The following is a 15,369-nucleotide window of genomic DNA, read 5'->3' on the forward strand; positions in this document are numbered from 1 at the left end:
GAATTCAACTGACTGGATCAGTTGTTTATTACATCACAGAGATGCGGTGACAGAGAGGGAAGAACCGAAAAGTTATCAAAGAAATCATCTTCTGACCACGATAACATTGCGAAACACAGTAAGAGCAACACCTTCTACCAAAGTAACAGCTAACTAGGTACCAAATCTGGCTAGAAGGTTAAAATGGGGCATAGATTTACCTTTATAACTAGTATACTATAATATTTCCAAGAAAAATTAAACTAAGAAAGGATTACCATTTTTCTTGACTAGAAGAGCTTCCAAAAACATTGTACTCCCATTTTGCTCATATGTTATTTTTAATTCATGGTCCATGCTTCCTATTTTAAGCCTATTCATTTTTCTTCTAATTTTAAGAATAAATAAAGCAAAATGGAAGCTTATGTTATTATTTAGTATGAAAACACAGAGCCTAATCACAGCTAATTAGTATAATAAATGCTAGGCTGTACCTCTTCTTGTTTGGTATTGTTTTATATACAGAAGGTAACATAGGCTGAATAACTAGGATGCCAAATTACAGATGGGTTTGTGGAACGTTATTTGACAGCCGATTAGAGTAATCTGTCAGAAATGATGACTTAATCACCGTAACAGACTCCAAATTCCCTCATAGAATTCCACCCAGAGTAATTTAATTTTCCTGCAATATTTTATTTTATTTTTTGCCAGGACTAAATGGTTACATTGCTTGTTTTTTCCCCTCTAGTTTACCACAGGATTTTAACAGAAATGTAAATAGGTAGTGTCATTACAGCTAAAACAAGCTGACTTGGAGCCTGAAAAGCTAAAAGCAGATATATAATTCTGTGTTCTGTAGGTTTTCTCCATCCCTGAATTATTAGAATGTATGAAAAAAGCTGGGAGTTGAGCAGTACTAACCGTGTACTTCCCAGGTGACCAGAGAAGGCCATTCTTTCCAACGTGTTCTCTTAGCTATCAAATGGGACCTTTCCTTTTTCTCCCCAGGGAAACTCCTATACTATGTAGAATAGTAACGATGATGATGATAAATTTATTGAGCACTTATGCAGTCGGTGTTTTAAGCACTTCATGTGTATCAGTGGCTGTTAGGAAGAAATTGTAATGTTCTTCCATTGTGGGTATTTTCCCCTGGTTCACTGGCCACGGGATGAGAAGGATAAATTATGTTTACATGTTGTTATCACACTCAAATCCCCCTTTTTGATTTTGCCTTAGATCCCTTCTATAAAAATATATGTCAGCAAATATTGCTTGAAAGTTTTCTGTGCACCTACTATGTGATCTTACTTAATGGTGATACACAAAAGAGCAATCACACCACTGAGACTCAAAGTACACATGTATCCTGTATACTTCTTCCACCATGGAATTTGCATCTTCAGAGGGTAACAGCTTTCTCCAGAATTTCCAAAGCAGTGTTCAAATAAACAGACCTTGTACAATCCAGGCAGTTAACACAGAGCCAAATACCAGGGTCTTCAGATGTAAATGATGGCTTACCCAACAATAAGCCATCCATGCCTTAATTCATTTTATAGATTCCAATGTCCTTTTTTGCACTGTTGGTTTGTGAATAAACCACAAAATGTAGGATCAATTAATGTCAGTGAATAAAAACCATTACTGTCCTCTTACCAAATAACTGATAGCAAATCTTGCTTATCATCAATTTGCTTCACATCAACACAGAAAATTTCAGATGGGTTGGCCCGTAAAAGAAACCTGAGAGTCTAATTCCATTTTGTGAGTCTTATTGAGAAGGGCATGAAGGGATTGCAGGGCTTGAGCTAACACTGAACCTCTGTGTTACAGCATGTTTCTTCTTAACTCAACGGCATATTGTTGGCTGGAGCTATACTTTCCTGATATGACTATAAAGCCATGATTTTTTTTTTCTTTTTATTCATCGCCAGCTTTTAAGTTTCTTTCCTGCCTTTTTCATGAAGAAAACCCAAACAAAAATTTTGTTCTAGGGCTAATTTTAAAAATTTTATGTGTGTGTGAACTACACACACACACCTTTTTATTCATCGCCAGCTTTTAAGTTTCTTTCCTGCCTTTTTCATGAAGAAAACCCAAATAAAAATTTTGTTCTAGGGCTAATTTTAAAAATTTTATGTGTGTGTGAACTACACACACACACACACATACTCATATACGTATACACATGTGTGCTACACACATTAGTATATGAGTTTTTAAAAAATAAAATAAGGGCCGGCCCGGTGGCGCACTGGAGAGTGCGCCGCTTGGGAGCGGCGCTTCCGCCGAGGGTTCGGATCCCATGTGGAGACCGGTTCCCGCTCACTGGCTGAGCATGGTGCAGGCGCAACACTGAGGGTTGCGATCCCGTTACCGGTCAGTAAAAAAAAAAAAAGACAAAAATAAAAATAAAATAAAATGTTAAAATGGGACTGGCTGGTTAGCTCGGTTGGTTGGAGCATGCTGTTGGTAACACCAAGATCAGGGGTTTGGATCCCTGTACTGGCCAGCCTCCAAAAAAAAATAAATAAAAATTAATAATATATGAGTTTAGGTTGGGAAGAAACCTATAGACTTAAGGTAGTCTTTATCTCTAGTGTGGAAGAGGAAAATTATGGTAGACTTATAGGTTCTTAGAAACCTCACACTCACTCGCAGCACAACCATATGGATAAATGCTAGAGGTGGTATGGAGTAGAGGCTTTGGGCTTGTGCCCCAGCCCTAGACAGTTCTGGATCTGAATTCTTGTCTACTGCTTACTTGCCATATGACTTGGCCAAGTTATTTAATCACTCTCTCCCTTGGTTCCTCATAAGTGCCAGTCTCATAGGGCTGTTGTGGTGATTAAGTTAGTTAACATATAAACAGTCTAAAACAATGTCTAGAAAATTGAGGGTGAAAGGAAGCTTTCCTTAGTTTTCATGAAAATTGTCTAAATCCTTCATTTCACTAACCAGGTATAACCAGGTTCACTAATGAGCTCCAAATGTGGCTTTGTTGCAATGTTCCTGGTTTTGACTGATCTAATTATTTTTATCATCTATATTCTTGCAGAGGTGTGATTCTATTAAAGATACCTTAGCAAGTTTTATTATACTGTTACCATTAAGAAAAAAGAAAATTCAAAGGTTCTTGTTCTTTGATGACATTCCTAAATCTACCTGTGTTTCTCCCCAGTCTGTTATGCAGAGCATAATATGCAGGTACTTCAAAAAGTTAATGGAAAGATTCATATTATTTTTTAATTCTATTTTTCCACAAACTGTTTGAATTTCCTTCACTTAACAGTGACTAAAATGGGAAAATTACTTACCTAAAGAGATAGGCAAAACTATACACCTTCGGGGGTACCTTACTATAATAGAACGTCCCTTGACAGTACACACAGTCTTTTATTTTAGGGGATGATGTGCCTGCAGATGGTAGCAAATAAGTTATGAAACTTATTTTTACCATTTATAAATTTTCTTGAGAAAAATTCAGAAAGTATAGGTGCTTTTGGTATTTCATGGTTACCATAGAAGCATGATACAAAGTATTCTGCATGAATCATTCTTTCTGTTGTCCTGGAATGAAGGAAAATACCAGTTTGTCTTTACAGGCTGGGATGCTTTCATTTTCTCATTTGCACATAACTCTTTTGTGAATTCACTGCTTTCCCTCCCCTCTTTCTCCACTTTTAAATATTTTATGGGCAGTAAGCTTATAATATGTGCCAGCACGGCAGCTCTCTCAAGGGGTCAGGATTGGTGTAATAATGAGATGCATAACAGTGACTCTGTAAAACCCATTTCAGGTTAAAAATGGCATGTTTTATTGAATCTTGTGTTAAAGGTAGTTAACTCATCAAATGGCGATGGCTGGGGTTAAATAAGTTTCAACACGAGTTCTTCTGTGTGTGGAAACCAGCCATGCCACCTTCCTCCCATCCCTGTCCTTCCCCCAGGACTTTGTCTTCCAGACTAGCCCTGTGTTAACTCAGAACCTTCCCTCTGTGCACCCCAGGACTGAGGCAGAGAGATTTGGAGAAAGCATGCTGGACTTGGTCCACAGTAGGAATGCTAGAGAGGGCAGTGGCTGGCCGCTGGTGCTCCGTGGCCAGCCTCCTCTCTGTCATTGTGGCCCAGGCATGACAGCTGTTGCCAGTTGTATGCAGCTCTCCATACACATGGTTATCCCAGAGGCTTTAAGTAATGGCTTTGCTGCAAAGTTGTATCCTCATTTTAATTTCCATGAGGCACAGCTGGGCTCTTCTGTGACCGATCAAAGTCAACACATTCAGAAGTGGGTAGCATCAGGTCCAATCAGTGGTTAGCCATTCTGAAGACCAGGGGTGGACAACTCAGTTCTGAGGCCTTGTATGTCTATGGAGGGAGGAGAGGAGAAAGGACCAAGTGCCACTTGCCCACGAGGAGTTGGGATGGAGGCAGAGGCTTCATGCTGCAAGGCTCAGGTGCTCCAACACCAGCAAACAGCTTCCTCCCAGGGCAGCGAGAGTGGAGGCCAGGGGCAGCAGCTAGTACCTGTGCAGGAAGGGCAGCTGCATGTTGTCTTGGGTGCATGAGCTTAGTTTAGGGGTAGAAAGGGGTAGAAAGCAAGGCCTTACCCTCAAGAAGTTTCAACTCACTGAAAGCCTTATCAGACCCCGAAGAAACTGTACCTCAGTGCACTGCAGTAACCGTGCTCTTCTCAGAGTGCCTCCGCCTTGACTGCGCATGTGATGCCAATACTGAATACACAGATGGAACAGATATAAACAGCTGATTTCCAAGGAACACGCTTAGCTCCAGTCTCCCTCCCCCCCTGGGAGTGAGGGAAGGCACTCTAAAAATTTCCCTTTTTATTACATTTTACTTGTCTTTAAACAAATAGGGCTAAATAGAGACCAAGAAGTTAACCAGCACCTTAATTTGTAACGTTAGGTAAAGTGTTCTGCAATAAAATAAAAATTCATGTGCAAAGAACATTTTACTTGTCTTTAAACAAATAGGGCTAAATAGAGACCAAGAAGTTAACCAGTACCTTAATTTGTAACGTTAGGTAAAGTGTTCTGCAATAAAATAAAAATTCATGTGCAAAGAAATCTTCAAAGAAATGGATTTAGTATTCTTCATAGAAATGTAAACTTGAAGAAATACGTTAAGTCACATTTACTCCTATGAACAAGATCTATTTCTGAAACTATGGGTCCTGCCATTCCCCTAGTGCAAGATCACTCCAGACAGCCTGCTATGAGAAAACTGTAGATCTCCTGTTGTTTTATAAGTTTGCCCAGAAGTACAGCTGAATTGAACACAAGTAACAGACTCCTTGTGTTTCATTGTGACTCAGGAACACCACCCTTTGAATGTCAGAGGCTAGTGTTTATAAAATTTCTGGGCTCATCAAACAGTGTAGACAGATCATGACAGCACCGACCACTGAGTATTTTTTCAGACACAGACAATTCTGCATGGTTATGGAGGTGCAGAGCCAATTTAATTAGCACACGTCTCTTAGGAGACTCCTTGCAAAAGTTCTTGAAGATCATGTGCTCACTTGCCTTAGATAAAGGAAGGACATATCCCCTGGGGAACCAGCCTCCACCCTGACCCTGAGATTTCCTTGTAACTGGGAAACTTGAGGGAGGTTTGAATAGTGGCTGCCACATTCTCAGGGCCTTTCCTGGTCTGCTGCTGTCTCCTAAGACATCCAAATGCAGAGCACAGCATGAAGATCCGTCCTCCAGCCTCATCTCACTCTGGCAGCAGATGCGGCCAGGTTTCCTGGTCGTATTGGAAGCAGTGTCGAGAAGCAGTAGTTCAGATCCCGCTGATTTCCTTTTTAGTGCACGAGAAAGGTGCTGAGGGCATGACCTCTGGCTGCGAGTCATGGTCCTGCGCAGTTTTAATTCAGGATTGAGTCAACTTGCCTTGTTTTCGACTTACCTGAAATTCCCTGATCTATGAATATATTCTTCATTTTTAGTCTTGTTGTGCTTTAGGTATTTTGTTATTGGTGAATGATCTTTAACAACTTCTATTGCTTCCTCTATTGGTTAGAATGTCATACCATCATTCTTTAATAATGATACGGCCTATTTTCTCTTCCTTTGTGCCTTCAAATATGTTGTCCTCCTCCCTGAAATGTCCTTCAGGCACCTTCTGGTTAGCATTAGGATTCCTTCAAGAAGGAACTCAAACATTGCTTTATCTTAGACACCTTCTCCAGTTTGTCCTTCCTTAGTCTGTGTTGAGTATCTCTCTTCTGAGTTCCCACACTGCATGTCTATATCATAGTGTGGGAAATGACTGATGTATCTGTCTCTGCTTCTACCATATAAGCTCCATCATAATGAGAACTCTTTCTCGTCCTTCTGTTGCCAGCATCTAACACTGTGACTAGTAAAAGCAGAAACAAGTGAATGAATGAGTAGTCCTAGAGTCACACTGGGTCAAATCTTTGAAACCATTTCTGTTACAGAGAAAGATTCCCTTTGTTATAACTCAGAACTTTAAAGTAGAATGCCCACTCTTTTACGGTAACTTCCCTACTCTGTTCAAGAAATCTTCCAAAGTTCTTCGTCATGAGATTTTGAGGAAGTGAAACAACATTATGAGAATGACTCCTCCAAACTATTTTTTTGTCTTCCTTGACATTTGCATCCTGTATGTGATCAGAAATTTGTAACTCAAATGAACTGTTCATGATAATGAGCCAGTCTTAGTACAGTACTGATTGAACACCTTTCTCCAAGAAGGTCACAGTGCTGTACTTAACATTATCTAAATTGTCCTTAGAACATACCTGAAGTAGGGTGACCACCCCTTCAGAATTCACCATGGTCTGACAATCCAGATCTCTGTGAAGTTGATTTCTCTCCTCCAGGGCTAGGAAAGACCCAAAGTTCAAGTCCATAGTGGCAGTGGCTGCTTTCTTACTACCACTACTTTCCTGAGCCTTCTGGGTAGTCTTAGGTTAGAAACTGAGCTAATTCTCTCAGCAGCTGCAAGAAAACCAAGAGTCAAGGCTTAGTGCAATACTAGTCATAAAACTGCAGGGATAAAGTGTCATGGAATTTTCTAGGAAGGGTAGATTACTTTCACCTAAAGAGAGATTGCAGGCGCCTTCAAGTGATTGTTTCTCTGGCTCCTTCAGTGAGTAAAGCCTGCAGTTCTGAACCGAAGGCTCATGTGTCCAAATCCTGTGCTGGACATTTTATGGAGAAGCAGTGTGATATAGGAGAGTCATCACCGGATTTAAAGTAGGGAGATTAGATTTCTGATCTCACCTCTGTCGTTAACCAGCTGTGTGTCCTTAGTAAAGTCGCTTATTCCCTTCATACCTATAAACTGAGACTGTTGGATTATATGATTTCCAGGACCCTTTACAGCTTTAGAGTAGAGTAATCCTGTCTTTACCACTCCGTGATTTCCTTTTTTAGTCTTCCATGCACTTCATAGATGGATCTGAGAGCTTGTAGCACTCTAGTTGTGCTTTTCTTCTCACGTTTGTCACCATTTTTATGTATTTGCATATCACCCACCCTGCTGGGCCGTAAGCTGTGTGAGGGTGAGAGCAGCATTCCTTTCACTTCTGTGTCCTGTGCTGATGTAGGTGCTCTTCCTTTCCCTCCTCCCTCCTCTCTCTTTAAGCTGTGAATCTCGTCTGACTCTTTTCAGCATATTAACCTGTACAAGTCTTTTCTGTCCCACAAGGAAGATGCCACCTCCCATTCTCCACTCCCATCCTCCACTGAACTCCGTGTCTTCCAACCCCCAACCTGCCCCGCCCCTGCTAATCTTCCCGAATTAGGAGTCTTCATTTATCATACCCACTGTTGTCCTCCCCATTACTCCTCCACTACCTAAAATCTGGCATTCTGGCCCCTACCGCTCCACAGAAACTGCTTTTGATCAATGCTCTGAAGAATTTTTTATTGCCAAACCCAAAAAGATACTTTGGCCTTTTCATTTGCCTCTAGCAGCACTTGTTCTGAGCACACACCCTTATTCTTGAAACTCTCCTCTCGTGGCTCCTGTGGGACCAGTTACTCCTGCTTCTCCCACTCCTCTAATTGCCCTTTTCTCTGTCCTCCTCAGATTCTTCTTTCCTGTTGTTCTCCGTGTTTCTGTCCTTGGCTCTTTTCCCTCTACATTCCCTCCCTGATGGCTTCGTCCCTGCCCATGGCCTCCACTACCTCCTCTGAGAACAGTCTCTGTAGCCCTGGCCCTTCTCTTGGGCCTGACCGCTACATTCCCAGCTCCTCTCTACATCCCACAGTCACATCAAATTTAGCTTGTCTGCCTCCCCCAAAACTACTTTCTCGTGTTTTCCCCATTTGGGCAATGATCCCACAATCCAACTGATTATCCAGGCCTGGAATTCTCCCTATGACCAGCTGCATCAGTGTCACCTAGACTGTTTGCAGTGGCCTCTTATCTGTCCTTCCTGCCTCCTATGTCTCTCTTTTATACTCTGTCCTCCACGCTGTAGCCAAAAGTGACTTTTCTAGAATACAAATTCAGTTGTTGCCTTTGCTACTTAAATCTTCCATACTTGACCGTGGACTTTTAGACAGAATTTCAATTCCTTAGCTCTCAAGACTCTCCACGACCTGGATACTGATCCCTTCTTGTGGCCTTCCCTGCTCACATTTTGAACTCCTTATGAGAAGGAACTGTGCTTTCTCACCACTGTATCTTTACATGGGATCTCTCTGTCCCATGGCTTTCACCTGCCACCCCCTCTTCCCCTGCTGTCAAGTCCAAGGACTTGAACCAGATATCATCTCTGCAAGGAAGCCTTCACTTTCCTCACCAGGCAGAATTAAGTGCCTATGCCCCTGGACTTCCACACGCTTTGTCTTGCCTCTCCCCTAACACTTGCCATGTTGCTGGGTGGCTGTTTGCAGCAGTGTCTCCCTCACTGCCCAGTGAGTGGGTGAAGGGGAGGAACTTCTTCCCTAAGCCTTTGTGGCCAGCCCTAGCCTAGAACCCGGCATACAGTATCTATTCCTTCCATGTTTGCTGAGCAAGGAGACAGATGCATGCTGGAAGGATAGCATACTCAAAGACTGTCCATCTTCCCCAAACATTTTTTTTATCCTTTTCTCCATTGCTATGGGAGATAGGTCACATTCCTCAGTCCAAATCAGGGGTTTCCATGGTTTACTTCTGCCTCCTTTTTAAGGTATATATTCCAGTCTTTTCTGAAAAGATGCATATGTTTACCCCTAAACATTCCATTCTTGTTTATCCTCCTCAAATTGAATATATTAATGAATGAAGTGGGAAAACTAGTAGACCCAACATCTCAAATACTATGTTCTGTGCATAAGAGCCTCTTGCCTTTTAGGAAAAATGAAGCAGCTCTGAACTATTTCTCCTCCTCAAATTGAATATATTAATGAATGAAGTGGGAAAACTAGTAGACCCAACATCTCAAATCCTATGTTCTGTGCATAAGAGCCTCTTGCCTTTTAGGAAAAATGAAGCAGCTCTGAACTATTTAGCCTCTTGTCCCTTGATGGTCCTCCCTCTTTCCTCTTCCTCTTGGGTTTTAAAGGACCTGGAAGATATTCGGTGTACATGGTCCTGACTTCCTGCTAATAATTTCTCATTATATAAGTGCTAGAGCCAAGCACCATTCCCCTTTTATTTAAATTAGATAAAACCCAGAGCTGTGGCTTGCAAGTGATGGAAGTCCACTGGGGAAATTAAAGGTTCAGAGAGACGGGACCCATTATAATAAAAGCATTTGCATAGCCAGTGATTCTGTTCACCCTGTGGCTTCTGTGTTCCTTGGGGTATGATGAAATATGAAGCAAGAAGACCTTTGAAAGTAGTTTGAGGAATTTATTTTAATTGGAAATGGTAGTAGCATTCTGTGCTTGGAGTAAACTCTGTGGATCATGCACAGTGGTGTCATCAGCATTGTATAAAGAGCCATTGAGCTTCTAGGTCTGCCATGATTCAGGACCTTGGCCCCTGGCCCCACTTTGTTGCAAAATTTTGTACTCCTGCACATGGACTGAATGTGATCATTATAAGGTCTGTGTTTCTCTCCTTCCTTCTTTCCTTTCGTCCTTCCTTCCATTATTTCAGTGCCTTCACATTGATATAATATACTTTTATTAGCATTTAATAAAAATTATATGCTGGCACCTGAGTCCATCAAATGCTAGATCTTCATATTACTCATAACTATGGGATGTAAGAAGAATCCATGTAGCAAACATACAGAATGGGCAGAAGAGAAGCAAAGATAATCTGCATTTAAATTTGTAATAGTACAATAACAATAGCTAATTTTTTTTCCAGCATATCCTAGGCTCTGCTTATGAGTCACTTTGTGTGTTTTCTCATTTAATTCTCACAGCCATACTATGCAGGTGTTATCTCCATCTCACAGGTGAGGAGTCTGAAGCTCAGAAGAGTTAAGACGCCTGGCCAAGATCATGTAGCTATAAGGAATGGCAAAACCACAATTACCTAAATATAGAGCGAGAAACTATACTGAATGGCAGAACCAGGTTTAAAACTCAAGTCTAACTCCAAAGCCCAGGCTTTTAAATACTGTTACAGTGCCCTATGACTTAAAAGGGTTGAATTCTGGAACGTAAAGCACAGTCTTGCTTTTTAAAGTAGTTCATTTTACCTGGGAGAAGTCTTGGTTTTACTTATGTGCCCTTATAGCAGGATCAGTACTCAAATTGTTTCAGATTTCTGAGACTATTTTTACAGTTGTTCAATCTGCCTTTACTTTCTCACTTTTGTATTTTTAGATGCATCATCCCATTCAGATGAAACCTGCAGATAGTGAAAAGTCCAACGGTAGGTGGTAACCGACTGTCTTATTAATAATGTCTGCTGCTTTAAAAAGTCAGATGGGGGAGGGAGGAGCCAGCCCAGCTGCTTTTTCTCTCTGAGAGGCCATGCTCCAGGAACCATCCACTGCGGTGGCCTGTCTGGAGGAATGCACACTGCACTCTCTTGCCTCATTGGTCTCTGCTATAAAGATCTGTGAAAGTGTTACAAGGAATAGTTTTCCACGTCCCTCTGTTTGGGGCCTGCCCTGTATAGACCCTGTGGCATTTGGCCATTATTTATCTCCTCCAGTAGAGCAACAGAGACACCTGATGGGACAAGGAATAGTTTTCCACGTCCCTCTGTTTGGGGCCTGCCCTGTATAGTGACCCTGTGGCATTTGGCCATTATTTATCTCCTCCAGTAGAGCAACAGAGACACCTGATGGGTGGGCAGAGGATGTGAGCAGGAGAGGAGTTGCCCATTGAGAATTAGGCTATCTTTTTTTTTTCTTCTTCCATTTGTTTCTCTTCGACTTGGAAGCTGTCTTATTGCACTCTTTCTTAATTGTACCAATGCATTTGCATCAGAATTCATTCAGAATTCAGTCTGCTGATTAAATAATCATACTTTTGGTGCAAAAATATGCACGTGATGAGGTCCATGAAATAATTGTGATTTGCCTGTCCCAAGACACGAGAGGGTGATGAACACATTTCTCTCTTAAGTTTTTGCTTCCATTTCTACAAAACTTGGGTCCCTCTTTTGTTCTTTTAATTTACTGAAATATACATTAAAAGAATTATCTACCTTCATAGACCACAGAACTTCTCTGTCCCACAAGACTGGCATAATCAGCACTGTTTCCTTCCAACAGGCAGTTTTGCACCTCATTAATTAGTAATCAGGGCAGAAGCCACACACTTAGAGATCTACATATCTACGAATGTAAATTATGATTGGGCTCCAAATCTCTCCACAAGGTATTTTTTGCTAATTGTAGTGCATCCCATTTTCTGGCTTCTCCAAAGACCAGAAAGTTTTGAAGAAAATTCTAAGTCGTAGTAGCGCAGGGCTGCTAGCACTTGGTTTATCAAAGCTTTCCCCTCTTTGGGAGTAGACTTTGGTGCTTTACCCACTGTCTTCTCCTCAGCCATGTAGTTTTCTTAGAGTTAATTCCCTTTTTCCTATACTGCTTTATCACAAACATGTCATTTAGCGTCAGAAGTTCTAAAATCTGCTGCTGCTTTGAGATCATGACCAACTCACTCACCCCCTCCTTTATTCAGCAGTTACTCGTTGGTCACTTACTGTGTGCCAGGCATGTTGCTCTGGGCTGGGGCTGCAGCAATGAATTTGAAAAAGAAGAAAAGAATATGAAAAATTGTGTCTCTAAACTCATGGAACTTGTATTCCATCTAGTAGTATCTAGTAGTCACTTAAACACAGAACTTGAATCTCCTCATTCGTCAAGTAGGAATAATAGTAACTGCCTCACATAGATTGGCTTTTTTTCCTCCAAGACTCAAATAAGGTGTTTGTAACAGTCTTGTAAATGATAGAGCACTTCCATAAAATGTTGATTACTGTCACCCAGACATTGTCTCCTGGCTCTTTAGAGCTCTTCATGGAACATGTCTAACTATGTGGAAGGCCGTTTTACCCATGCTCATTCCTTGAGTTCCTGGGGTGCATGCTTGCAGTCTGTTTTATTCCTCAGTAGGAGAATGGAGAGGGGAATCTTGTATTTCTGGGATGAATCCTGTCAGTGCAGGTCATCTCAGACCTTCTTGCCACTAAGAGATGCTCCCTGTCCTTTGCCCCATAATTCTCTAAACTATGTCAGGACAAGGGCCACAGGATGAAAGTCTGTGAAAAGGATTTGTCTTATTACTAAACCTTAGGTTGTAGTTATAAAAACATGACAAATGGAGAACTGAATTGAAGACATTTGACCTGGGATACCCCAATAGTTGAAAAATGAAAGGATTTCTTCTTTTGCATTTTCTACTGTGCAGGTATACACACTGACCTAGAGAATGCTTTTCATAGGCAAGCTGCCAGGAATTCTCGAGTGATTTGTTGCTCTTGCTGTCCAGTATCTCCTCTGGACACTGGGGACAACATTTGCTTTGGGTCTACAATGACAGCAACAGAATAGAAGTGTCATGCACACATGCAGTTTTGTATGATCTAAAAAGCCAGTGATTGGGAACTGTTGTTACTAGTACCTCAAAGTGCCATTTTTCAGGAAACAGCATGGAGTAGCAGTTAAGAACTATTTTGAGAAGTCTGGGTTTGATTCCTGACTCTGCACTTGTTATTTGTGTCCCTGGGCAAGTTACTTAACCTCACTCAGCCTCAACATCCTCAGCTGTAAGAGGGGCTACAGTAGTGTTGTTGCAGCTTTTTTGTAACACCTGCCTTATGGTATTGTGTGAGGATTACATAAGTTAACATCTGTAAAGAGATTAGCATAATACCTGGCACACAGTAAATATCCAGTATGATAAGTTATGCTAAGTTAACAGCCTAATTCTTCTAATTGAGTTAGCTATTTCAGTGCATTCTGGGTGACAGAGGCTGGCATGTCCAGGCTTGGGCTATTCATACCAAAGCATGGATCTTTACATACGAATTGAAACTCCCAATCTTTCTAGTTGGACCAGTTCACTCTTTGCTTGGTAGATTGACCTTCATTTTCTGAATTTCCAGTAAGAAAAGTTGAAAAGTGTAAATGGACTGAAAGCTGCTTTAAAGGGCTCTTCTTTATGGAGGCTCAAATGGAACCTCACCTTGCATAGATATGAACAGGTTTAAAGGTTCTCTTTGGACCTAACTGAGGAATCAAAAGAAATGTATAATTTTCTAAAGTAGGTGGTAAAAGCTGCAAGCCTTTTCTGATTTCACATGGCTTTTTTGACAGGTAAGCATAGTTTCAAAAGCTTGAAGAGCACAAAGATTTCTTTGGTTCAGATGCTCTAAATAGCTCCTATCGTTGTGAAAGAAGTATAATGAGCCCTAATTGCACTTTTATTGAGTTTGCTGACATTTATGGATAGCACAAAGGACTCATCACAGTTAGACAGTTACTGTCTTCATTTTCACTGGGTTCAGATTTCTAAAACTTCGTATTTGCTGAGCAAGAAATGGCTACTAATCACAGATTAATTAGTGATGGACAAATGAGTTTCAGAAAAGCAATCACCCTTTGAAGCCTTCATCCATGTAAGGATTCTGACAAAGGAAACCTCTGTGGTGAGCCCAGAAATGTTAGATTGCTCTTAGATCAGTCCTGCATTTTGGATTTTACTGAACAAGCTTCCTAAATCTCTTTGGCTACCTATAGCCTGCCCTTTCATTTGACTCTGATTTCAGCTGCAGCCTCTAGCACACTTAAGCAACTCAACATTTTATTTCCTGCCCATGTGCTTCTGCTGTACCAGGTGTCCAAAAGAAAAAAAATATATATTATGGGTAAACAATACATACCAACTTTCAACAGAATCCAACATTTTTGTTATTTTTCCATTGCTCTGCTGTACCAGGTGTCCAAAAGAAAAAAAAAAAAATACTATGGGTAAACAATACATACCAACTTTCAACAGAATCCAACATTTTTGTTATTTTTCCATTGCAGAAAATTGAGTTTTGATACAGAAAGGGCATTTGAGGAGGTATGGATTTAGGGTACCCTAAATAAACTAGTGCAAATATAGTTGCTATCTTTCTTTTTATATACCATCAAGCTTTTAATCCTCTATTGCTACGCTGAAAAATGTACCAGCTGTGCAAGATTGAAAATTAAAAGCACTTGCTGAAGTTAGTCTAGCAGTGAGTGATAAGAAAAGCACAGAGGCTGCCTTTGGTTCTGTGCTTGGGTCTCAGTGGCTTAAGCCAGTATTCACTATATGTCATGCTTCTCATTGTGAAGAGGATTGATTTTACTCTGTAGACAGAGCATAAATCCATCTTGCTTTAACCCTCCAACCTCACAACTTGTTGGGGGTCCTTAAAGACTAGAATCCAGAAATGCCATTTAAGCCCTTTCTCAAGGCCTCCCAAATCTCCAATGTCCACGCATCAAGTTCAGAGCTCGCAAGAGTCAGGGTAACTAAATATTGCCAGGGGACGATGAAGACCTTCAAAGCCTCCATTAAAAATAGGAATCATAGGGTGTTTCCACCTAGTCACTTTCTGATTTACTGGAAGATGAAATAATTTTGAAATTCAAAGTGGAGGACTCACAGATTTGGAGGCAGTAATTAAATGCCATATGTTAGCACTAACACATTGAAAAGTTGTTAATTAATTCAGGCAGTCCCAAATCCAGGTGTGACTTTGACAGATTGTACACTAGGGTGTTAGCACAGACTTACAATTAGGGATTTTTTAAAAATGAAGTTTCTATTCCCCTAACTTAAAAAAGTCACCCCTTAAAGTATTAACTCTTTCTCATTATACTATGTGAGGAGAACTTTGGCCTCTGGTGTGGAACCCCTTTCAGTTTTGTTATCGTTATTATTTATAGAGGGGCCCCATCTTCACATATAAAAAGTATTTTCCTATATTCATTCCATTCATTGGCTATTC

At 40.8% G+C, this 15,369-nt stretch overlaps 1 protein-coding gene across 5 annotated transcripts in view; it reads left to right on the forward strand.

The window, feature by feature from the left end:
* The first annotated feature begins 10,752 nt into the window (after positions 1-10,752).
* Positions 10,753-15,369, forward strand: part of CELF2 (CUGBP, Elav-like family member 2) — an 89,387-nt gene continuing 84,770 nt past the window's right edge. For 4 of the 5 annotated variants that reach the window (XR_551827.1, XR_551828.1, XM_008590500.1 and 1 more), the window contains exon 1: positions 10,755-10,803. Coding sequence is in view for 2 of the 5 variants with exons in the window: in XM_008590500.1 (XP_008588722.1) it covers positions 10,755-10,803 (49 nt within the window). In the remaining 3 variants the exon portion in view is untranslated. Of the gene's footprint in view, positions 10,804-15,369 lie in introns of all 5 variants that reach the window. The other variant, XM_008590501.1, reaches the window with a different exon arrangement.

The sequence above is a fragment of the Galeopterus variegatus genome, unplaced genomic scaffold (assembly GCF_000696425.1).
Source record: "Galeopterus variegatus unplaced genomic scaffold, G_variegatus-3.0.2 Scaffold6163, whole genome shotgun sequence".
In the NCBI taxonomy this organism is placed as follows: Eukaryota; Metazoa; Chordata; class Mammalia; order Dermoptera; family Cynocephalidae; genus Galeopterus; species Galeopterus variegatus.